This window comes from Struthio camelus, chromosome 4 (assembly GCF_040807025.1).
Source record: "Struthio camelus isolate bStrCam1 chromosome 4, bStrCam1.hap1, whole genome shotgun sequence".
NCBI classification, from domain to species: domain Eukaryota; kingdom Metazoa; phylum Chordata; class Aves; order Struthioniformes; family Struthionidae; genus Struthio; species Struthio camelus.
Genome location: NC_090945.1, coordinates 6610449 through 6630992, shown reverse-complemented (window position 1 = coordinate 6630992; position 20544 = coordinate 6610449). Strand labels below are relative to the sequence as shown.

The 20544-nt window shown below is 45.2% G+C and overlaps 2 protein-coding genes across 3 annotated transcripts in view; one reads left to right on the top strand and one right to left on the bottom strand.

Moving 5' to 3' along the window:
- The window catches only part of SCARB2 (scavenger receptor class B member 2), a 28612-nt gene extending 27702 nt beyond the window's left edge, over positions 1–910 (bottom strand). The window contains exon 1 of one of the 2 annotated variants that reach the window (XM_068941212.1): positions 712–910. In XM_068941212.1, the coding sequence (XP_068797313.1) occupies positions 712–828 (117 nt within the window). In that variant the 5' untranslated portion in view covers positions 829–910. The remainder of the gene's footprint in view (positions 1–711) is intronic. The other variant, XM_068941213.1, reaches the window with a different exon arrangement.
- Positions 911–6837: 5927 nt separating this feature from the next.
- On the top strand, positions 6838–20485 carry FAM47E (family with sequence similarity 47 member E). The gene is made up of 10 exons (XM_068941010.1): positions 6838–6854; positions 7407–7767; positions 8383–8540; positions 9104–9258; positions 9828–9884; positions 13244–13302; positions 14099–14134; positions 18075–18227; positions 19529–19600; positions 20251–20485. Exons 1-10 carry the CDS (start codon positions 6838–6840, stop codon positions 20311–20313), a joined length of 1131 nt encoding a protein of 376 aa, XP_068797111.1. The 3' UTR covers positions 20314–20485.
- The last annotated feature ends 59 nt before the right edge of the window (positions 20486–20544 follow it).

Here is a 20544-nt window from a genome sequence, read left to right as displayed (position 1 = left end):
TTTCCAGTCTTAAGCACGGGGGTTACTAACGCTAAGGCAGCTGACCATTCTCACTGAACCACCATATAAATATAAAGGGCCAGCAGAAGAGAGGAACAAAAGCTTAGGCAAACTATAAACAACAAGGGCCCTGCAATCATAACAATGCCTGGACAGATGTCCCAAAGTGCCCTGCGAGCAGCCTTGGACAAGAGGGTGAACTGCTTTGCTATCACCACCCAGGCAGGGCACAGGTTTCGGCCTAGAGCACCTCGGAAGGCCTGCGCTCCAGAGGCGGCAGAACAAGCCACCGTACGAAAGTCCCAAGGAGAATACGGTAGGTAAGGATGGTGAAAGAGCAGGCAGGAGCGGCGCTTTAGGCACCCCCTGCTCACCCTGCGCGCTGCTGCTCTGGAGCAGGCCCATCGCTACAGTTGCTGCCTCACCGTTAGTAAAGCGTTGATTTTTTAACTCACACGAAAACGCAGCCCGGGCCCAGGCCATCCTGGGGGGGCTTTGCTGCCTCGCCATGCTGCGACCACGGTCGTACCAGGCCGGGGCAAAGATGGAGGAGGGCAGCGGTACCCGCCAGGCCCTCCCGGCGGTGGGCTTCCTTCCCACCCCCCCCCCCCAAGGCCGCGGGTTATTTGGAGAGGCTTCGCGAAGGAGGAAACGCCGCAAGGAGGGACGCAGAGGGTGGGATGGGGGGGAAGCGCGGGGCCAGGCTCTCACCTGCTTCACCCGCAGGTCCACCACCGTCTGGAAGACGTGCGCCACCAGCAAGGAGATGCTGGCGATGAGCAGCGTCATGGCCAGCACCCCCACGGTGACGAGGCACAGCGACTTCATGGCTGCCGCGGAGGAGAGCGCCGGCCGCTGCCGCCGCCGCCGCCGCCGCCAGGCTCGGGGCCGGGCTCGGGCGGCCGCCTCTCGCCCCGCCCCGCCCCGCCTCGGCGCGGCCAGCGCAGCCACCAGCGCTCCCGGCTCGCAAGGGGGGGGGGGGGGGGTTTCTCGACGCCAGGCGACTCGTTTGAAAGCTGTTGTGGCAAACGAGCAGAAAAGCAGCTGTTCCTCCGGAAGAAGAGCAGGGAAAAAAGCGTTGTCGGGAACGCAAGTTGCCTCTAGACCGAAGCAGCCTTCACATAGCCGTCCGATTCTACCATAAAATCAATGAGGTTCACTAATACGGTTAAGCCGCTCACAAAATAAATTGACGTACCCGTTTCTCCTTTAAAAGACAGTTAACCGGACGCTATTGCCGCGGCTTCGCCCTCGTAATCACAACTCAGAGCATTCCTAGCAGTAGGGAAAGATATCTGCAAAAGCCCCTTTCCCAGGAAAGGGCGCTGTGCTAATTGCTTCCCATCGCGGCCTCCGTATTTCACAAAAGGCAGGTAAGGCTTAGCAGTACCGGACTCCTGCCCCACAGCTATAACCATGCTGCTAGCAGCACCACTGTCTCCAAAGCCATGAGTCACTTCCCTCTCCCCTCGCCCTTTCAAATCACAAGACTGGTGGCTTGCCGATGCTTTAATGCCTCCATCATCCAAGCAATGCCTTCCCCAAAAGGCAGCAAGCAGACCATTAGGTGGATTTCCTGCTAAGAAGAACTGGAGCATTTTCCTTTATAAATATTACTTCCTGGTATTGTAATTGCAGCAGTTAATGTTATGTTAGTACGTACCTTTCTGCTTATTGAAAGTTACGTGGTCATGTTGCACAGTTGTTTGGGAAACTAGAATCATTGTGGTTCCTTCCAAGCAGGAAAAAACACTGTGCTGTCAACCTGTTTTAACTCAGATTCGCACTGTAAAGCGGTGGTCTTCACTCTGTTTCGTCATCATCTCTCCAAAAAGCAAGCAGCAGATTAAGTGATTAGGAATCCCTTCCTGAAGGCTAACTTAGCTACAGCAATAGAGTTCTCTCCCTGGAAAATTTTTCCGTGGGAACGCTCCCTCTGAAGCCATAAACTCTTCCCTATGCCATAAAATGCTGCCCTGGGTGGGCGCTAGCTAGCGACAACTTTTACAAGCAAATGTCTCCTCCTGCAGTACATTAAACATACTTTCCGTGGCTCCCGAAGCAGTGGATTGGAGGCCTCTCCTGTCTCATCTGCAGTAGTTTAACTGCTCTGTGACTTCTGATTTTAGTAAGGATATCCTGATGCACATGCTCCAATGCAAGTACAAAGTGAATCCGGTCCTCTGGCTCTAAATCAGACACAGATTTAGAAAAATAAGAATAGATAACAATCCTTTAGTTGCACAGTCATGTTTATCATAATTAATTTTCAGAGCCGTTAAGCATTTTTTATTAATCATGTCAAAGAAAACACTGTTTTATCTGAAACTTTGGAAAATCAAAAGAAAGGCAGAAACATTGAAGAGATACTAGTAATCACATCTGAGGTGATACTTTAAATGGGACATCTAATTTTTTCTTAAGGGTAAATTTGATTAGCCATTGCAACAGATAAGGATTCTGAAGTGAAATGCTTTTACCTGAACACTGGCATGAATATTTACAGATCATTTATATCTGGTAATATCTGGTAATACAGATATTACCAGTGAATTCTGCAGAATTTTGGTTTTGCTTAATTCAGTGGTTCCTTTTTTCTTCATAAAAATCTACGCATGTGATGCACAGAACTACATGCTTTCTCCATACAGATTTCTAGGTTCTTGATGAGGATTATCTTCTTTTTTTGCCAAGTTATTTTATTTTTGGAAGTCAAGAAACTGCTTACTAGCAATGATATGTTTAAAACATTCCCATGAAGAGTGACTCCACCTCTCAAGTGCAGCATGGGAATGCAGTGGGTGCAATGCTGGCTCAAGGCACAATCCTGTGTCATAATTACAAATCCATGAAACAAGCAGAGGCATATCTTCCCATTCCAAAATCACAATGATATTGCAAGGGGAAAAGGCAGAGAAGGCCCTGATTTGGGAAAATGTGCTTATCCCAGGAGATTTGCATGTCCTTACTCTTCCCTTTCTTCCCTCCTTCAATCTTCTTCGCTCTCCCCCTTCCTTTCCCTTTCTTACCATTTAATTAGCCATTCCCAAGAACACCCCCCCCACACACTTAAAACGATAGTGAAGCTCATCCTAGTTACTCTGCTGATGTGCTACACCTCTGTCTTTTCTTTTCCATTGTAAAGCCTTGTGGCGGGTTGTTTGTTTTTCTACTATTGCACAGACCCCAGTACAACCAGGACCCTAGCTCGGGTGGGTCCCTGGCAATAACACCATAAATACGGTGAAAATAGTAGGCCAGTCCTACTCCGGACTTGGAATGGGTGCATAGGGGAAGTAATTCAGAGAGCTGTGGCCAGAGAGAGTGATGAGTTGTCAGGGTCTGGAGAAACCGAACTGCAGGAACACAGACGCAGCAAGCAGTCATAGAGCCTGCCTCTTGTTCTGCCCTCATCACCCACCTATACCGCTAGGCTCCTCTAGATTTTGCAGTCTCTCGTGATGAAAAGGATAAGTTTCATGTTCCCAGGGGAACAGTTCAGGGTCTCTCCCGATGATTTCCATGCTGTAAAATGTTTCAAGAACCCTTGTTTTAAAACCAAAGCATGGGTGAAATACTCCCATCCCGTGCACTGGGAAAATATCTGGAAATAAAAAAAAGGATTATTTACTGCAGTTGTCAACATGGCTTCTTCAATTTGTCTAACACCAGGTACTTGGCTCCTAGGGGTCTACAAAAGGAAGGAAAGGGCTTGTCAAGGAAGGAAGCAGGGGATCACATAGCACAATAGCAATCAAATCAGAACAGATCCCAGAAATCCTGTACTTTAATAACTATTAGACCTTTTCTTGAGTGGATATTTCGTGTTGGCCACAGTGGAGGGGTGGAAAGGGTAGGTAGGAGGATTAGGATATTTTTCAGTTGTCTCTTTGTGTGCCTCCGTGTCAGTTCATAGATCTCCGGCTTTCACTACCCGGGATAGGAATCACACTTGTCTTTCTTTCAGACTTAGGTTCTACAATACAGTGTGTCACCGCTGACAGACCTGTTCACACCAGGTTTAACTGGATCCAAACCCTGTATTGCTTCCCTGCAGCAGCTGTGACCCGAAGGCATACAGAGGAAATAAAACAGCCTTTCCAGAGCCAAGTGTAGCTTCATCTCCACAGCGAGTAGGTAATCATAACTAGAAAAGTGTTTAATTCAATAAATACTCTACAGGTTTCTGTCCTATCTAAAGCTGTGTTAGACTTGTCCACCCATTTCCTTCTGCTGGATGACGTTTTCAGTCTCCTTTCATCTTTGTGTCCCTAGTACTCTATTTACATCCATCTCCATCACCATGTTTCTGAATCCTACCAGTATTTTCCTCTGGGATATTCAACAGAACAAATTCAGAAATAAACTTCAAAGCGACTGACATCTAGTTAGCAGGAATGATACTTTTAGGAAGGTGGAGCATTCCTCTGTTTTGCATACTGGCTGGAATTTAACCCCTAGCTATCATTTAAACTCAACCCTGCTCATTAATAGAACATAAAATATACTACAGGTAACTTCCAGATCATTAACAGTTCAAGTTTTCCTGACAGCTCACCACAAAGAGCCTTTGTTAGCTGGACATTTCACAGCATGGGCCAAGGAGAACAGCAGAAGCTTTATATGCAATACGCTCCCAATCTTAGAGAAGCTCTTGAGAAACAAGTGCATCAACTCTAGACAAGGGAAATGTTCTCAGAGACGTAGCTCTTCTGCCTTTCGTGCATAGCTAATACACACACTTCTCATCAATGAATTTACACATACTGTGTATGTCTTCAGCACTGTATGCGTAATTAATAAAATAATAATGTAACTATAACCTACTGATTTCAGCTGAGAGTTGAGAATTTTCTGAAAGGCTTGGAAGTTGGTAGGCATCAAATTTCATTGTACTGAAGCTTAATTTATTACTCCCACACATGACAAATTAGCTGCTGGCAGGAAAGCAGTTCACTACAGGGCAAAGATACCCTGCAATTTAACAGGTTCAACAGTGACCTCGGAAAGGGCTGTGAACAGAGCTGTGGCCTATGGAACAGCAGTTTTGCTCTTAGTTTAACTGCATATGGATGCACGTGAAGCAAGCACATCATAAAGGCCAGGATGGGATTTATGTTTATAAAGGGCTTCACTGTTTGGCGTCCAAATTTGGCACAGTGACTTTTTAAGGGACAAGAGAATTATCTGTAGGCACTTGTTTTTGCTTCTGAGGGAATTAGTACTTACCAACTTTCATGAGAACAGTACCAAAAACGTTCTTTCTTCAGAAATTTGGTCTTGCTTGACTCAGATGTTTTGACTCTCTCTTGCTAAATAATCACAGTCCTCATGAATTCTAAGCCACACATACACACGTACAATATTTGAGATACAGATCATGTAATACATTTTAAAATTACACATCTGCAACTACACTCCTCATAATCTGAGTTATACAAAGATTAGCCAGTGGAACTACTCCTACCCATCAACTACTTCTGGTTTGGTTTGCTGGTTCCCTAACTCATCAGCTGATTCTGCATATAATGGCTCATGACTCACAGGCATCAAACTGAGCTGCCTGTGTAGGAGGACAGAGTATTGCTTCAGGCCACCTTTCCCCTGCTGTTCTTTTCACCCAGATTTCTCTCCTCAGTCAGCTCTCCTCTCCTACAAACTTTACCTTGAACCTAATCTGTCCCCCTCCTCCTCTGGCCACCGGGTGGACTGCCTGCCCACACTATGACCTCTTTACTCAGTCGCACACCTGAATTTAACCACTGCCACAGCAACGTTAGAGCCCTCACTGCTGCACTGGGGAACTCTCACAAACTGAACATGGCCAAGGATCCCATGCTAGGGGATGGGGCATGGAGGAAATATGTTGTGGAGTGGGGGAATGCATCAAGCGGCTGTGTACGTATGACTTGGCTATGACTTGGCACTCAGCTGTGAAATAGAGATCTTGGTAGGAGAGGAAGCAGCAGGACCTGCACTGGGAGCATGGGAGACTCTAGCATTTGGCTCTATTTGGATAACTCAAACAGCATAACCAGTTTGCTGAGGACCTGGCTTTCGGTACCAAGCCCCACTAATCTGCAAGTCTCCTATTGTCAAAGTTTTATTACCTTAAATCAAGTTAGAGCTATTAGACTGCATCTTCCTCCAATGCAGACTGCAACAGTCAAGAACATGGTCATGAAAGCTTTTCAAGTGCCTGATCTTATACTTTTAGGCATTAAGTCCCACTTTCCACCTGCTCTCTTTCCTGAGGACACCTCAGGTCTTGGGAGGAGCTGAGACATTACAAGATAGACAGCTGGAGCCTAGGGAGACTGACAGAACTGCTTCAAGCTCACAGCTTTCCATACAGTCCTGAAGCAGCCCCAAGACCAAAAAAAAATTTCTTGTTCTTTTGCTGATGAGCACTGCAAACAGCTCTGGGCTGCTGGGCAGGCCCTCTTCATGCCAAGTGACAGGCTGCAGCACCCAGGAAGAAACTGGGAGCACAGATTAAACGTGCCCATGCTGTACACTGTGGTAGAGCAGAGGAGGGCCTGGCCTTGATGACCCAGAAAGAAGTTAGCCATAATTCAGCTCAGCTTTCTTATCTGCAACAGTAGTGTCACCTGGCAGGGGCTCCTGGCAGACGATGGTGACCATGGGGGCAGGGAAGAGGAGCTTGTGGGGCACAAGTCTCAAGGACAGAGCAGAGAAGCCTGGGGATGAGTTACTTGGCTGAGAACCTCTCCTGGCCCACAGGCACCTTCTATGCCGTCTCCTAGCGACCTGGAGCCAGCGAGCTCTGCCCTTCCGTGCCAGGCAGTGAGGGCCTTGCGGCGTAGAGCCGCCAGGATGAGCGTAGCCCCACGGTGAGCAAGGGACCCAGGGAGGTCTGGTGTGGAAATGTGAGGCTAAGCACTCTTTCTTTAGCCTACCTGTCCCTCTGGCACGTTCGCTCTTCCCTCCAGAAGCTCTAGCTTAAAGACCCTAGGCAGACAGCAGAGGTTGGCCCCATCCTGAGCCAGGCTGGCAGCCATCAGGGTCAGTGGGTTTGGGCCAGAGTTTTTGCCTGTGAAATGTGCAAGTGGGCAAGCAGGCAAAGCAAGCAAATCACCCCCTGGCTTGTAACCTAGTTCTTTGCCTGGCTACTGAATGTCAGCTTCCAGCTCCCCTTTGACACCCTGAGCTCATGGAGCCCAAGTGTTGCTGCATATTTGGTCCTAGGCTTTGACACTAACCACTGACCTCAATTGCCATGTCCCACTTCTGTGTGGGGCAAACAGTGGAGATAAAATGTCAAGCCACAGCCCAGACATGGTTAGCCTTTTATTCCTGCTTTCTGAATACAAGTGAGTTAAGTCTTAAAACACGCTTCCTTATAATGGACATTTTCTGCACTAACTAGAGGTTTTCCCTTTCAGGTACAAGGGGAAATTGTCATCAAGATGTTTTCCAGGACACAGCACCAAACACAGGTTCTCAGATTCTCTAAACAGCCAGCGCTGGCGATTCTTAAAAAGTGGTCTGGATGATTTCAGAAATGGCTTCCCTCCTCCTTGTGATAACATCATCATCCGTAGTACAAAGGGGCTTTCCCCCATCGTGCTACAGAGTAGATCACACTTGGCCCATCAGAAGGCACGGAAGATATCTGCTAAACCCGACTGCAAGCTCACGTCAAAGCAGGAAGCCCAGAAGGATTTCAGTGAGGAGACAGACCACAACCTGAGCCAGCACCCTCAGTCATTTTACTCTCATTTGAAAGATAGCATCTTTCCAGAGGTAAGGACAATCTAGTTGCAGATATTCTTCATTGAAATGAGCATTCTTTCAGCACTCGAAATGCAAAAACAGTCCAGGATTGACTGTTGATTTTTTTATAAAAGTCAAAACTCATTATTCCTTACAAATAGCAAGGCAACAAAGTCTGAATTGCCATTTAAAAATATATCCCTGATCTTATCGTAGGGACAGCTCTGAGGAGCTGACAGGTTACTCCGACACTTTGTTAACATGGTGAGATGAGTCGCACAGTTATTTAACCAGCTCCACACTTCCCCATCAATATATCACACTGGAGGGAAGGGGCCTTACCCTTTAGTCTTGGAAACATCTCACAATATCCCTGAACGTTCCAGAATACTAAATAATCTCTCCTTCTTCAAATAGAATAAAGGTCTGGTGTCCTGCATCACATCTGTAATTCAGGCTGTCTCATACACACTACAATTACTTCTCACATCTTTAGACACCACCTTTCCCATGTGGAGGGCATTCTTCCCTCCAGCCTATCCTCTTATTGTGTTCCTTTTTCTGCTGTGAGGTCCCACCTAAACTCAGTGGAAGTAAGAACAGCTGGGGCAGTCTTTTTGAACTCTCCTCTTGTTTGGCCCTCAGCTCCTTCTAGAGGTGATGAATACCTTGGAAGCTGAGATGCACAAGAGCTGCAGGGCTGTGAAGAGTGATCATGAAGAGGAGGTCCTCCCTCCTCCGAAAATTTGGCGTTACCCCAAGGACCAACACCAAACAGAAGCAATCTCTGGGTCATCAGCACAGTGAGTATGGGACACGGCAGTCTGAATTCAGAATTGGCTTCTGAATGTAGGACTGGACTCAGCCCAGTCTCTCTTTTCCAAAATGCAAGATGGGGAAAGAGAAAAGGGGGGGGGGGTGTATGTCTGTGGGTGGGATGCGTTCCACATCTTGCCACAGTTTACCTCTAGAAGGACTCCAGGAACAGCACTAATTTCCTGATTGCTGTCTTTTGTCTTAAGCAGCTCAGTGGATATGGAATATTCTGGGTACCCTAACTAATTCCTCCAATTACACACACCAAAGAGGCTTTTATGGGCCTGACCCACAGCCATGGCCTTCAAAGGAGACTCCCTTTGCTGTGGCTGAGATCTGCAAGTCTATACATGCATCTCTGGCAGTCACAAAGCTGCCTGAAGCTCCACCAGTTCCAGAAACTTTCTTCATTTTCCCCATGGATAAAGTGGAGTGTGACATAGCTACAGTTATCCAAACTGCACTGACCTGAAACCTTGTGGTCTCCTCTATGCTGTCAAGAGGCACCCATAGACCATGAATAATTGTGTCACGTCTCTTCTTTCTGCAGCAAAGAGTCCAGCCGAAACAACCTGCATACACAACTTCTCAAAACAGAGGTAGAGAAAAGAGAAAAGGTGCCCAGACCGAGCTACATTCCTCCTGTGGATATAAACACAAAGCCGGCAGCCAGGGAATCCTGTGTCTGGGATGCATCTCGGGTAAGTAAGAAAAAACAGAACCTTTTCACCAAAGGCTGGTGTCATCGACTTACACTACTCTCTTCAAAAGTAGTGTGCCTTAACACAGCTTGAGATCTGAAAAAAATGCCCTGCACACTCGCAGCTGTGAGCAGCTGCAGCAGATGACGGTCTTCAGGACTTGGCTGCTAGGATTTTAAATGGGCTGACCCTCAAACATTAGCTGGGAATACAAGGACCTTTTCCAAACAGAAAAGGCAGACAACAAGAATTTGACTTAGCAACTCAAAAGTCATGCAGCACAGGGAGTAAATAAAGACCAATGCAATATTAATACAAAGTGCCAAATTCACATGCTATGATGATAGGTAGAAAATGCGTAGAAACAAAAGGCAATTGGACACACAGTATCTGTAATGGTTATCACACACTGTTTCCTATATGATCTTTTATGAAATACTACACTCACACCTCCTAAAAGACTTAGGATTAAAGTCTACAACTGTCGGGGGAGTTGAGGGCCTAAATCCCACAGGAGCTGATGAAAAACCTGGCATGTAAAGGCCCCTGACTCTGGGCCTTCTGATTTCACAGGAGCTTTGTACATAGAGAACAACAAAGTGCAAAGCAAATCACAAGTCAATTTACTCGGTAATACTGCCAAATCCCTCTGTTCAACATTTGCCTGCCTGAAGAGAGGGGACGGAGAGAGATACTTGCTGCGTTCATTTGCTTCATTTTGGATTCAGCCTGACTGAGCGCAGTTTCAGCGGTCCATACTTAGTTTTATGTGAACTGTACCACAACGGGTACAATTTAAAATTGGCGACCAACGACACCCATTTTCCTGACCTGTGAGTTGTATTCCACAAGAATACCGCTTCAGCCTTGCAAAGGTGACGGATGCTCCACTGGCTTATGATAGAGCAGACTCTGGGGAAGCAGATTTGAAACCTGTTCTACCTACGTCCATGCTTCTGGCTCCACGTTAGTCTTCTTTTGAAGTCAAAGATAAACTTTCCAGTTATTTCTGTTGGAGCAGGTGACTAAGTGCTTCTGAAAATCCCACTACAATGCTCTAGAATTCTTGTGTTTTCTTTTTTTAGCCTGTGCTTAACTTCTTACTGACCTCATAGAATTCAAGGACAGATTCCGGAGCGAAAAATTTATGCTGCTGTATTAAAACATAGATGTGTGCTATCTCTGCGTGCCATCTTACGGAGTAAAAGTAGAGGTCTTGCATAATGAGCAAGGGATTTTTACAGAGGGTTTTTTACTTCTAACTGCAGTTTACTTACCTGTACATTTGAGTGAGGCTGCAATCCTACAATCAGTTTCTGCTTTGTTTTGAGGCTGTCTTGTATCACGGGCTGATCTCTTCCCCTGTTCCTGAAATCAACAAAGGTTTTGAAGGCTGCAATTAGATTATTTTGCTAGCCTGTGTTACAGTATTATTTGCTCAGTCTTTCAACTATTGACATGTTGAAATAAATGTATCTTTCAGCAGGCAATATCAATGGAGTGAGAGCAGCACAGCTGAGCTCTCTAGAGTCTTGGGATGCACAAATCTTGCGGTCGCAGTCCTTAAGTGCACAGAGCTCAATGGCACAGATGAGGAGAGAGACCAAAATGGCTCACATACGCAGCATGAGGGTTTAAAGCAGAGCAGCCCAAGCGCTATTCCTATTTGAACAAGCCTGAGGTAGCTTTCTGATGATGTATTTTTCTTGTGAGGACTCTCAAGATCCTACTGCGTTACAATGCAGTGCCTCCTCCCCATTTCAGTGCATCTTTGACACGCTAGGCAGGTAAAACCATGTCATCTGCTAATTCCTGTACACATCAGAAATACTTGGTCATCTGTTTGCTTCATGCTGCATCAAGGCCTGGCCCGCTGTCAGCGAACCTTTACAGACATCTATAAACTCCCAGAGGGATTCAGCACAGAGACTATGAGGAGAAGAATTCACAGCTTACCTGAGAGGTCTATGAGATCTACTTTAAGATAATGAAAATCCAGTCGGAGTCTCTTCCTGATTCCCAATGTCTATTATACTTAAATGCATGCTTGACACGCCTAGAAGTCATTCTCAGCCCCTGTCTCCTACTCTCAGTTGGTCCGTAGCAGCCATTAGTAAACAAATGCTTTATATGTCAGCCTTTATACAAATAGCTCATGTCTATCAGCTATAAGCTGATAGACATTGTATAACATTGTTATACATTGTTATACATTGTTATACATTGTTATACATTGTTATACATTGTATAACAATGAAGCTCTCTGTGTGACAACCCTTGGCTCCTGCCCTGGGGCAGGGCAACACTAGCTAAAGGCATGAAAGGCACTTGCTTCCCTGGAAGTGTGCCAGGTGACAGGGGTCTTAAGTGACCAGTGCTGGAGAAGGAGGAGCTATTAGAGACAGATAGCTTGTTTTCCAGCTGCTGGAAGGGTGATTACAGATAAGTCAGTCACACAGGGCACGCCTAGCCCCATGAGGGAGAATGCAATGGTGATGTGACTTCCCAGTTCACCTGGACTCCTCTGGAAAACTGGCCTTTGGCTGTGGAGGGAGCAGGAGCAGGCCCAGATCTGGACTGGGCTGTGCTCCTGAGGTGAGCACTGAGAAAGCCCATCTCTGAAACACACCTATGCTGGTGAACGCATCAGCATCCAGATGCATTTGTGCTAACACGAACTCCACTTGGCTGGGGAGAAGTTGGGTTGTAAGGAAGCCACGTTCAAAGGGGCTCTGGGAGAACAGATGGGGATGTTAAAGAATCAAGAGGACTCCTAGGGGCCTAATCCCACTAAGGAAGACTGTGGCATCTCCTTCCTGTGGTTCCTTTACGATCTCCTCTGTGCGCATGCACAGATCGGGAACGAGCTGCCCCTCTCAGCAGATCTAGTCCCTCTCCCAGCCCCACCTGAGGAGACCCAGAGACCCACTGCAGAATGTCAGTCACGCAGATTCACCTCCTCTCAGTCTTTCTGCTGAGCACAAAGCTTTGGCATCACGACGTGATGAACGCCTGCACATAGCAGGATTTTATTCTAGCACAATAAACATAAAGTCCACCAGCTGTTCAGATGGGCAGGTCTCTAGCTCCCCTCAAGAGTACAGCTGTTCACACCAGGGCAACAGAGTGTTCAATTATTTGCAGTATTTTCTCACCACAAGCGTCTCTGAGAAAAGAACATTTTGGGGCTGAATACTGTCTGAGAACCTCCTGCACTGCCTGTCCACCTCCACCTTCCTCAGGAAGACAAACAACTCATCACGCCTTTGCTACTCCTAGTCACCTGCATCTTGCAGAACGTCACTTGAGTGAAAACTTGTCTGTCCCCAATGCTTGTCAGCCCCTGGGCACCAGCCCTGGCTCAGTGTCATGCTTCGTTGTGCCTGCTGGCCTCAGTTTTCAGTCCTGAATATTTTGTGGCCACAAGCAGTGCTGGAGACTCATGTTGCCAACAGTCCCTGTGACGAGGGGCCTTCGCTGCAGTCTGCAGTGCCTTGTATAGGTTAGTTGTATCCGTTGACACCTCAGCCAGGGCAAAGCAGGGAATACTTCAGTGAAGTAAAAAAATCACACCCCCAGTTCTGGCACGTGACCGGTGTCTCACGACGGGGTCACTGCATCATGTGCTGGCTTGCTAAGCACAGATTACAGGCCCACATCTTGCTTTATTCTCTAGCATGATAGGGTGGGAAAGGGCTTTAGGCTTTCTTTTGCTATTAGACCGAAGCAGCACATGATTAAGTGACCAAAATGACATTCTCCCTCAAACATTATGCCCAGGAAAGAGGAACTTGTGGGAAGTTTCAGAATAGGGCATGAAGACTTCCTGTCAGTAGAAGTGTATTTCAATCACGTGGAACTTTCCTGTTGCTGCGTTTTTTATATCCCTGCCTTCTTATTTCATGGAGAAGAAACATATTACACCACAGAAAATACCAGCTCTGACACCAAGAGTGTCTAGGTGATGGAGATAAATGTTATACCCCCAGAGCTTACAGAGTGCCTGGGAGACTCATTTCCCAGGAGAGCTATAAAGAGTCCTCGTGAGGTAAGGAGGCCAGGCTACACAGAAAAAAAGGCAAAGTCAGGGAACTGGGAGCTTTTTTTAATGCAATGTAATCATGCAATTTATAAGACAATCAAATGACTTCTAGCTTTCAGGAAAGCATTATCTTCACAAAGGGGGCAGGAACAGCCAAATTCAGAAATTATATGAAAGTCTGGCATAAGTGATCTCCTGAAGGCTCAGACTCTCTCAGCCTCTTGAAAATGAAGAACTTGCACTCAGTGATAGATGAAGAAAAGTAAAAGAGTCTACAGGCAGGCTGGAGGGCAAGAAAACGCTCATCAAAGGAAGGAAAGCTCACTTAGAGCCCTCTGTGAATTGTTTCTGCTCCACTCTGCACCTCTTTAGTTACTTCACTTAGACAAACCTCAGACATACCTCAGCAAAATCCTTCCTCAGGAAAGCAGATGAAGTTATTCCTGGCACCTTACAAATCTAAGGGAATATTTAAATCAGTGTGAAGAAGGTATCGCTATGAGCCAGGTGAAGACATCGGTGATACGGCTCTAAAGCCTCCTTCGATCTGATGAACAGCTTAATTTTACAGTAAATAAAATATCAGAGCTAGGCTGTGAGAATACACATGGGATGCTCCAGCTGAAAAAAGAAATCTGCCTGTAGAGCTTGCTGACATAGGTAGCATGCAGTAAGAGAGTGTGAAAAGATACCATGCTCTACACCAGCTCCCTGCTGAGTATGCTCCCAGGAACTGTTCTTTCCCAGCAGTTAAAGACACATTTCTGGTATTCTCTCAACATCAATTGTTTTCTGTCTCCAGCCTGGAAGATTACACCCGCCAGCTACAAACACACACGTACGTGTTCTTTCTTATCACAAAATTCAAGCTTGTATTTGTTTTTTTAGTGCTCTTCAGACTTTGGACTTGGATAATCCTCTGTGTTAGAAGTTGCCTGAAAATAAATATTTGGATGTCTTTTATGCTGCTCTTCTCTACCAGCCAGGCAATGTAAAGAATCCACATGGAAGTCAAGGCATAATGTCTCTAGGACTTTAGATGATCTTGTTTGCTGCAACAGTTTAATTAGGAGTTAATTAATAAGGAGCCTTTAAGAGTTACTGGGTACTAGGGCTTCAGTGAACTCTGGGATGAGCTCAGGACACTTAGCCCTTCACAGATTTTGGCCAAAGTATATCACACTGCTTTATGTATTGGTGTCTCTGCTGCTGCCCATCACTGGCAAAATAATAGAACAGAACAGAACAATGTCTTATTATTGTTTCAGTCTGTTCCTTTACTGTCTACTGACTCTGCCCCTTTGCTGCACGTAGAACTTCCACTGAGGAACAAAGGCATTTTGGTGGCCTTTCTCATTATGTCTCTAAAGAGTACGCTGATTAAAATACTGGCTGCAGGGAGATACTTGCTCGAGCAAAATCTCCATGCCAAATCTATGGATCTTCAAGCTTTGATCCCTTTCTACTGGGCTCCAAGAGGAGATTTGCACTACTAGAATGTTTTCTTTTCTCTGTCTTTTTTCTGTCTCTGTTTCTTTTTCTCTGTCAGTGTCTCCTATTTCCTCCCTCCTCCTTCAAATCCTTAGAAGAGATCCGATTCTAACCTAGGAGGAGGATCTGTTTGAGAATATGGACGTGAAAAGCATCAAGCATCAAGCATCAATCCTGAAACGGCTGATGACATGCAATCATGCCAGTTAGGGAAAGGAGAATGAAGAACAATAAAGCAGAAAGCATGACTTTGAGAGAGGGTAACTTTAATAAACTGAGATCACTGGCAGATAAAGTCTCCTGGGAAATAAACATAAGGCGAAAATCAGCTTAGGGAAAGCTGGCATTCCTTAAAGAATATTACTGGCACAATACAGATGTTCTGAGGAAGCACAGGAAATGAAGTAAGAGACCAGCCTGGGCAAGCAATAAGCTCTACCTCAAAGCCAAGAAGGAGTTCCAAGTCAGATTACTAACGGCAAGTAGGAAAGAGCAGCACAAGTGTTTAGGGCAAACTAAGAGAAGTAAACACATTGAATGAGAGGCAACTAGCAAGAGATATTAGGTAGCAAGGAGACATTCTTTATGTATGTTTGTAATGAGCAGAACACCAAGGGAAAAATTTTCTCAGTGGAGAAAGAAGCTATCAGCAATTGATGATGAGGCGGACTTTAATACTTTCTCTGCCTCACTTTACTGAAAAGCTCAGTCACAGTCAAGTAGCTAAGGCAATTAACACACAAAGGACTAAGATCTTAGGATGTACCAGGGATAGAATAGTTTTCATAGTAATTAGACCTGTTAATTGATTTCAAGGCAGCGAAGCAAGGGTGAAATGCATTATACTGTGGAAAAATGGTAGAAACAAACTCTGACTCACTAGCTGTTTCCTTGAAAAATCAAGGAGAACACACGTAGCTCCAAAGAATCTATTGAATTTGCAGATGAAATCAAGTTAGAAGACACTGAGGATGTTGAAGGGATTCAGATGGATTCAAAATGATCCTGACATATTAGACAAAAAAGCAGAGTGCAAAAAAACAAGGCCAAATGCAAATTGCTTCTCCCAAGCATAAATTTTCAGCTGCACAAATACAGAACGAGGAACAACCGGCTAGGCAGGAGATCAGCAGGAAAGGATATGGGAATTTTAGTAGATTGCAAGTGTCAGCAGTGTCCTGGTCACGTAAAAAAAGGAAGTAACCTACCGTGAGAACAAGCAGGAATGTGAGATAATCCTCTGCTCTGCTCAGTCTGGGTAAGACCTCAGGGGCTGATGTGTGTGTCCAGTTTTGGTCACTATTCTTCAAGAAAACTGTGAACAAATGCAAAAATGTGGAGAGCTAAATGAATGACCACATACCTATGACCAAACATGCAAAGATGTAGCAAACTGATTATCTAATGTAGATAACAGATAATTGGGGATACATGTAAGAAGCTTCAATTAAGTAGAAGTGTGATACAAAGACACATGATTCTTTGGGATAGGGTAAGAAACACTGAGCTCAGGGGGAGCAGAGAGATTTAGTTACAAAACTAGCAACAGTTTTTTAACAGAAAGTACAGGTAAACAATGAAATACATTGTCCTGGAGGCTGTGGATCGTCTCTCTTTCAGGATCAGGTTAGACAGTCATCAGCAGGTTGATGTTGTCTTAGGGCAGACAGGTAAAATAGACCACTGCTTCTTGATTGTAAGATCACAAACTTTTTGAAGAGATCCACAGACTCTCTTGTATCCTACAATTTTTTTGGTGGCTATAAAGAATAAAGCCCTCAAGATATAATAAACTTTACTGTTTTCCAAAATTTGGATCTTATTATTAGACTTTAAAACATTTGAATTTGTAACTGGTAGTAGGTGGGAACCAGTTCCTGAGTCTACCTGCTGACAGGCAGAAACATAGCTGCCATCCATGTGATCCTTTTTTTTGTTAATAAATACCCTCATGGACCACAAGCAGCCTGTAGACATCAGCCCTAACACCACACTCTTGAGATCCCTATTGCCTTTGATACCTTGGACACAAGAAAAGGCTTTGCTGGTGCTTGGTTTTCCTCCACCATCACTGTGAGCCATATAGACACACACGCTTCTTCACTATGAGAAACAGCTTTCCCTTGTCTTCACTGGCTCCTTTCCAACCTTCAATGGCTGACAGTGTAAAGCAGCTCTAGATCTGGGGTGTCCTCATGACTAGCCACTCTGAAGGCTACTTAAGAGGACAGCGCTACAACCAGTTCTAATCTGCCTGGTTTGGTTTCTGTGCTCTCCCTACCTTTTCCAATGTGTTATTGTAGAAGGAAGCTTCTTGGTCAGCAGTCTGGGTCAGAAGGCATAACAAATACTGCTCTTCAAAAACTGTCTAATAGTGACTAAGAGAAACCATCCCTTCACTCAGTGGAACCAAAAATGAGCTTTTATTATCAAAATACTACTCATGTGCCACCTGCCGGCTACTGGGAAATACTGCACACAGGAGGGGGTCAAGATTCTTGCAGTACTACCAACTAGCATAGGGAAAAGGATGGTACAGAAGGACGGTCATGGTTACTGCTTCTTCTAGGAGGATGAAGCACGTCCAAGGTGTATGAACACTTTCCTCACTGATTTGGCTACCTGTCTGGGTGAGGACCAAAAAGGGTCCTCACCCAAAAGGGTGTCAAGCCAGCACTTTCAGAAAAGAAAATCTGAAGAAAATCCCCGAAGTGGATAAAAGGCTAGTTCTCAGTGTGTCTTGAGTCTTGAGTTTGAGATTTTACCTTGGCAGATGGCTTCTAGGGGAAGATAGTTTAGACTCAGTCTTGTGAGCTACTAAGAACTGATGCTGTTTATTTTCCCATCTCTTTTTAGCTCTGTCTTTGGGCACATCAGGGACAGCAAGAAGAGAAGAACAAACCATCTTTCCTCTTGTTTCCACACAACCACCTGTGCTTCTCCCTTCTAACTCTGTCCCCTGCTTGTCTTCCTCCACTCTGCTGTGCATCCTCTTTTACTACAGAGGAATCTTCCTAAGTCTGCCCCTTTGAATGCAAAGAATAAACAACTCACTAGCAAATGGGTGGGTTAGCAAACGCAAGACGAATAGTAGACATGACATGGGTCTTTTGTGTAATACTCTTTACACTGCAAGAATCAATGGCGACAAACATGATTACACTTTACTATACCGCTACTACAAGGGGTACCTACTGAAGTATGCTTATGTAGCATTAGCACTTGGCATCTGCTTTATCAATATGAAATATAAGAGAGTTACCACTCATTATTCTATTACGTTTTAGGAACCAGGCCAGCCCAAATTTGTTAAGATCAGATATGGAGCCTGGTACCTTGACCCTAAAACATGGAAAAAGCAAAAAGTGGGTGAACCTTTAATGGATCCAAAAGAAACGGGCGACAGCGTTAAAAATTTCACGACACCATCCGTTAAGAAGGTACCGTAAGCACTATGAAATCATGGACACTGAGCTCAGCTGAGTCAAGGACTACGCAGTACATGATATGGGAAAATACCTGAGCACCATATCCAGTATTAACAGGAGACATAAGGGCTCCTACTATTCACCTTACCGGTGACAATGACTGCTTTTTTTCACTTTGTGACACCAAGAAGCCACAGTGTAAGGCCTGGCAATATGCAAACACAGACAGCTCTTACTCATCAAAAAGCTGCTACCTTCCTCCATGTCACCTAAGAGCTGTTGTCCTTTTCCTTCTCATTAGAGCCTCTTAAGAGCCCCACTGGGCTTTCTCCCACGCTGCCCTTGTGCTCAGGAAGAGCTCCCTTCAAATCTCCGTAAAGCTTCCCCTGCAAATCTCTTTCCTGACTTGTCTGTGGAATTCCAGACGCCCCACTAGTACAGCCAAAAGGGATAATAGGGCTGCTTAACTGATTTCTTCTCTACTTGTTCATGTTTCCATTTTGTTCTATTACAAAAATAAAACCAGAAGAAGCACTGCACTCACACAAGGGTTGTTGAAGAGCAGTGCTCTCTAACTTCCTTAATACCATAACTGTAGATACTGGGGATCAGACAGTGGAAACTGGCCAGGCTCATGAGTGCTCCCTAAACAACATCCCCTACTGCCGCTGTCAGAACCAGAAGAGTCAGGTAGATGGATCGCTGGTCTGATTCAATAGGGCGTTGAGAGCATTTCTTCTACTCTTGCAAATTACAGCTGAGATTCCCTGTCACCACACTAGATGGCATAGCTTACAGAGTAAAAATCAGAAAGTTAACTTGAGAGACAGAATGGACACGGGCCAGGGCTTTGTAATAACAGCCGTGGCTGCATAGTTGTTGTTTATAGAATTGTCAGAAGTAAATATAAACCCTACTGTTTTGGTTTTGAAATGTGAGAAGGTGGCAGGTTTGAGGCTCCTGATCTTGCCCCAGCCAGCTGGCTGGCAAGTCTGCAGAGTCACATGTAGCTTTTCAAAATCAGGTTCAGCAATTGCTACCATGTTTACTGAATAAACAATGGTGCAACAATGCCTCAGTGTTCACTGAAGACACTAACTTCTAAAATAATGCCACACTGGAAATGATCCCATGAATTAACTAAAATCTTGAATCAGAAACAGAATTGGTAATATCCCTGAGACTTTGAGAAGCTGCCTGCTTGCCCCTCTACTGCACTGTTGCTTTGTGTGCTTCCAGTGAAAACTTTTAAAAAAAAAATGCAAGATGTATTTTGCAGCCTTTCTATTAATCTGCTTTGGAAATTCTCATAGGAGAATCCCAAGTACTACGGGATGCATGCATTTAAGGAATTCCTGGAGAGGAAAGGCTACCGGAAACCAGGGGTAAGTTACCGATTACGATGATCTGTGCATTTGCATCGGAGCAGCTACCTCAGTGCTCAGCATCCTGTAGCTCTTGAGCCATGACTCTTCTCACTTCTCTTCTGTCAAGCATCTCTCTTTCTAATATGTGGTAAGTGATCAGTGACCCAGAAATTTCAGTCTTCGCAGTCACTGAGAACTTGCTCTAAAAAAAGGAAATACAAAGTAAGCTATAGACAGCCTAGGAGGAGTTCCAAGGCTCAAATTCTCTGCTAAGCTGGACAGGGTACCATTGTTACAGTCATAACTGAACCGCCTTAAACTAGTTTAATCCAGCAGAAATTCACATTGCCCCTGAAAGGGACAGGTCTGCCTTTCCCTTAGTCACCCATTCTCATTGCTCAGCAGCACTGAGCTCCCTGCTCCCTTTGACCCTGCACAAAACAGAAGCCACCCCACCGCTAGCAGCTACTGGCAGCGGGCTGGGGAGCTCAGCAGAGGGAGCAAGTTGGGAAAGGGTTATAAAACTGTTCCTCTCTGCTTGGGAGGGCTGTACAACTCTGTGGGAAGCCTGTCTCTGGTGGCACCTAGGTCCCTGTCACTTGTCTTTTCCGTGCTATTCAAATGCATTACTAGTAACCACAGTTTTTTGTGTGTGCATTTTGTTTTAGTTTCTTCTGCAGATACTAGGTGAAGAGGAGGCTGAAGCAACAGATGATGAGCCTGCGAGATAAACAGAACCAGGAGATAACTTTGCTCTTTTCTTACTGCTAAGAAGTGCCTTGCCTTTATATAAGCACTCTGCCTTTACTCTCTCAGACTTTTGTGTCTTGAAAATAAACTGTTCCTTAAAGATTTCTGTAACAGTTACTTCTAAGCTGTGTCAGTTTGGTTTCTCTTCCTTTCTTAGCCGTTTTATCAGATATACTGGAAAAAATAAATGTTGGGATTTGCAGATCCAAACA

Bases quoted from the DNA above. Each gene is read 5' to 3' on its own strand.
- FAM47E (XM_068941010.1), top strand. The intron at 13,303-14,098 runs GTAAGGAGGCCA...TTCTGTCTCCAG, and splicing joins CTATAAAGAGTCCTCGTGAG to CCTGGAAGATTACACCCGCC. The intron at 18,228-19,528 runs GTACCGTAAGCA...AAATTCTCATAG, and splicing joins CGACACCATCCGTTAAGAAG to GAGAATCCCAAGTACTACGG.